The sequence below is a fragment of the Saccopteryx leptura genome, chromosome 11, assembly GCF_036850995.1.
Source record: "Saccopteryx leptura isolate mSacLep1 chromosome 11, mSacLep1_pri_phased_curated, whole genome shotgun sequence".
NCBI classification, from domain to species: Eukaryota; Metazoa; Chordata; class Mammalia; order Chiroptera; family Emballonuridae; genus Saccopteryx; species Saccopteryx leptura.
The window spans coordinates 7,018,251-7,022,693 of record NC_089513.1 but is presented as its reverse complement, the minus strand read 5'-3'; the positions used below and the strand labels follow the sequence as shown (position 1 = coordinate 7,022,693).

General features: G+C 49.4%; 1 protein-coding gene across 1 annotated transcript; it reads right to left on the bottom strand.

Moving 5' to 3' along the window:
- Positions 1–210: 210 nt before the first annotated feature.
- LOC136383479 (uncharacterized) lies at positions 211–1,803 on the bottom strand. Its single transcript, XM_066353394.1, has one exon. It carries the CDS (start codon positions 1,801–1,803, stop codon positions 211–213), a length of 1,593 nt encoding a protein of 530 aa, XP_066209491.1.
- Between the last annotated feature and the right edge of the window lie 2,640 nt (positions 1,804–4,443).

The following is a 4,443-nucleotide window of genomic DNA, read 5'->3' as shown; positions in this document are numbered from 1 at the left end:
TATAGTCAGGTAGGAAACGTGTGTGTTCGTGGTAGTGACTGTTCATGTTCATTTTTATTTGTTTTGCTGATGAAAGTCTCACGGGGGTCTTGGCTGGGTTAGAGGGAGATTGGACCTGCTGTGCCATCGTGCACTGGAAGTCAGGAAACCCTGCGGGCATGCCTGCTCAGGGGCCTGCTGGGGGGGGCAGGGCCTTTCCCACACTCCCGCTTAATCACATGGGGTGAGGGGGGGTCTGGTGGACAGCAAGACAAGACGGATAGGAGGGCGGATATGAGGGTGGTTATCAAGACGGATAGGAGGGTGGATAAGAGGGCGGGTAGTAGGGCAGATAGGAGGGTGGACAGCAGGATGAAGAGGAGGGCAGATAGTAGGGTAGACAGCAGGACAGATAGGAGGGTAGATAGGAAGGCAGGTAGTAGGGCGGATAGGAGGGTGGATAGGAGGACAAATAGCAGGACGGATAGGAGGGTGGATAGGAGGGCAGATAGTAGGGTAGACAGCAGGACAGATAGGAGGGTGGATAGGAGGGCGGGTAGTAGGGCGGATAGGAGGGTGGATAGGAGGACAAATAGCAGGACGGATAGGAGGGTGGAAAGTAGGGCGGGTAGTAGGGCAGATAGAAGGGTGGACAGCAGGATGAAGAGGAGGGCAGATAGTAGGGTAGACAGCAGGATGGATAGGAGGGTGGATAGCAGGACGGATAGGAGGGTGGAAAGTAGGGCGGGTAGTAGGGCAGATAGAAGGGTGGACAGCAGGATGAAGAGGAGGGCAGATAGTAGGGTAGACAGCAGGATGGATAGGAGGGTGGATAGCAGGACGGATAGGAGGGTGGATAGGAGGACAAATAGCAGGACGGATAGGAGGGCGGGTAGGAGGGCGGGTAGTAGGGCGGATAGGAGGGTGGATAGGAGGACAAATAGCAGGACGGATAGGAGGGTGGATAGCAGGATGGATAGGAGGGTGAATAGGAGGACAAATAGCAGGATGGATAGGAGGGTGAATAGGAGGACAAATAGCAGGACGGATAGGAGGGTGGATAGGAGGGTGGATAGGAGGGCGGGTAGTAGGGCAGATAGGAGGGTGGATAGGAGGACAAATAGCAGGATGGATAGGAGGGTGGATAGCAGGATGGATAGGAGGGTGGATAGGAGGACAAATAGCAGGACGGATAGGAGGGCGGGTAGGAGGGCGGGTAGTAGGGCAGATAGGAGGGTGGATAGGAGGGTGGATAGCAGGATGGATAGGAGGGTGGATAGGAGGACAAATAGCAGGATGGATAGGAGGGTGAATAGGAGGACAAATAGCAGGACGGATAGGAGGGTGGATAGGAGGGTGGATAGGAGGGTGGATAGGAGGGCGGGTAGTAGGGCAGATAGGAGGGTGGATAGGAGGACAAATAGCAGGACGGATAGGAGGGTGGATAGCAGGATGGATAGGAGGGTGGATAGGAGGACAAATAGCAGGATGGATAGGAGGGTGAATAGGAGGACAAATAGCAGGACGGATAGGAGGGTGGATAGGAGGGTGGATAGGAGGGCGGGTAGTAGGGCAGATAGGAGGGTGGATAGGAGGGTGGATAGCAGGATGGATAGGAGGGTGGATAGGAGGACAAATAGCAGGATGGATAGGAGGGTGAATAGGAGGACAAATAGCAGGACGGATAGGAGGGTGGATAGGAGGGTGGATAGGAGGGTGGATAGCAGGACAGAGAGGAGGGCGGAGAGAAGGGTGGATAGCAGGGAGAAGAAGGTGGATAGCAGGGCAGATGGGGGGGCAGACGCCAGAGCCCCGAGACAGCATTCACCCAAAGAAAGAAGTGGTCTTGCCAGGAACACCAGACTCAGCGCCAGAGCCTATAGGTTGGGGGACAGTCGTCCTGCAGTGTTTTCCAGCCTCTGGGTTGTGGGCCCATCCTCAGGATACTGGGTGACATCCCTCTTCCCTGGGGGAAAATGTCAGTGTGGAATGACAAGGTACTCTGCTGCAGTGGCAACACTACAAGGCAAGAAACAGCCCTGGCCTGGGAACCTTCCTCAGAGCAGCTCTCTAGGGGCAAGAGCTATTATGGTTCTACATTTGCAAGAAACTATCAGAAGCCTGACCAGGCGGTGGTGCAGTGGATAAAGCATTAGACTGGGATGCAGAGGACCCAGGTTCAAAACCCTGAGGTCGCCGGTTTGAACACGAGTTCACCAGCTTGAGCACGAGGTTGTTGGCTTGAGTGTCAGATCATAGACATGACCCCATAGTCACTGGCTTAAGCCCAAAGGTCACTCTTTTGAAGCCCAAGCTCTCTGGCTTGAGCCCAAGCTCACTGGCTTGAGCAAGGGGTCACTTGGTCTGCTGTAGCCCCCCAGTCAAGGCACATATGAGAAAACATTCAATGAACAACTAAGGTACTGCAATGAAGAATTGATGCTTCTCATCTCTCTCCCTTCCTGTCTATCTGTCCCAATCTGTCCCTCTCTCTGTCTCTGTCACGAAAGAAAGAAAGAAAGAAAGAAAGAAAGAAAGAAAGAAAGAAAGAAAGAAAGAAAGAAAGAAAGAAAGGAAGGAAGGAAGGAAGGAAGGAAGGAAGGAAGGAAGGAAGGAAGGAAGGAAGGAAGGAAAGAAGGAAGAAATAGAGACAGCAACAGCATGAAGATCATTTTGCCTGGGGCAAACTGGAGGTGTAGAGCAATCAGGTTCTGCCTTCATGCTGCCTCTCATGTGGGCAGTGCTCACAAGACCGGGTGTCTCCAGGCCGGCTGCCCACAGGGACTCAGGCCCCGTATGCTGGGGGCTTCCAGGAGGGCCTGTGGCCCGGGGGAAGATTACAAAGAGCCACAGGTCAATGTGAAAAGGCAAGGGCTTCTATCCAGCACAATGCAGGTAAAATAAATGTGACCTAAATTTTACCTTCAATTTATCTGCTGCTCAGATATTAGGGATACACAATGATTTGAAAAACCACAAATGGAGGATTATCTTCATTTCTATCTATTTCATCAAGAATCCTGCAGGGGCCCTGGCCGGTTGGCTCAGCGGTAGAGCGTCAGCCTAGCGTGCGGAGGACCCGGGTTCGATTCCCGGCCAGGGCACACAGGAGAAGCGCCCATTTGCTTCTCCACCCCTCCGCCGCGCTTTCCTCTCTGTCTCTCTCTTCCCCTCCTGCAGCCAAGGCTCCATTGGAGCAAAGATGGCCCGGGCGCTGGGGATGGCTCTGTGGCCTCTGCCTCAGGCTCTAGAGTGGCTCTGGTCGCAACATGGCGACGCCCAGGATGGGCACAGCATCGCCCCCTGGTGGGCAGAGTGTCGCCCCTGGTGGGCGTGCCAGGTGGATCCCAGTCGGGCGCATGCGGGAGTCTGTCTGACTGTCTCTCTCTGTTTCCAGCTTCAGAAAAATGAAAAAAAAAAAAGAATCCTGCAGGAGAATTTTTTTTTTTACAGAATGTTTTGTTTGTTACAGCGTTTATTTGTTCAAAAGCATGAAGAATCAAGATAAATAATTAGAGACTGCTTTGGAAAGAAAAAATTGCTGCTGGGATGTTTGAAAACCCCTGTACGGTGAAATGCCTAGATCATGCATGCATTAGCACCAAAAATTAAACTGTGTGTGTATCAATTATTCATTCTCTCAGGTTCCAACAATCCATAAATTGCCAAACCCTGGAATTACCTCTTTGAGGCCATGTTTCTCAACAGCAACGCCATGGACAAGATTATTCTCTGCTGTGGGATGTTTAGCAGCATCTTTGGTCTCTCCGCAGTTGCCATGAACATTTACTTAATGATCGTGGCCAACTGTCCCTGGGGAGGAAAATAAACTAATCCCCAGGTCCTCACTGAGAAGCCCTGCTTTCAGGCAATGAGCACTGAGCTCAAGTTCAACCTCACGGGTTTATCTCAGAATGGTCTAAGAAATGCAAGTCAAGACCTCATGCTTCCTACTGTTATGTAACGACACAAAGTATATTATTTACCACTAGCGATAAATCCATATTAATATTTAAATGTTCAAGTTAACACTGATTGAGTTAAATTGTTTTAAGATAAATGTTACAAATAAATAGTATTTAGAAAATTTTATCATTAAAGCTGTCTTATGAGCCAAAAATAAAAGCATGACTTTTACTGTATAGGGAGGATCTTTTTGGACTTAAAAAAAAATTCCAGCAAGGGAGTAAACAAGTTAGACAGCAGAATCATATTCAGTGCTTTTATCTTATTCTCGTACATCATGGTTATAAACAGTTTTCCTGTTATTTGTAGCTCTTTGTTTCAAGATGATGTAAAAAAGCCACCAAATTAAAACAGAAAGAAAAATCTTTTTTTTATTTTAAATGACATCTTGAGAAAAGAAAAGCAGAGTTTTTTTTTTCCTACTCACAGACTATGTACTTCAAATTAGCCATAGTGAATTATACATTGGAAACATTTCAAAACAGATGAAATGACAAA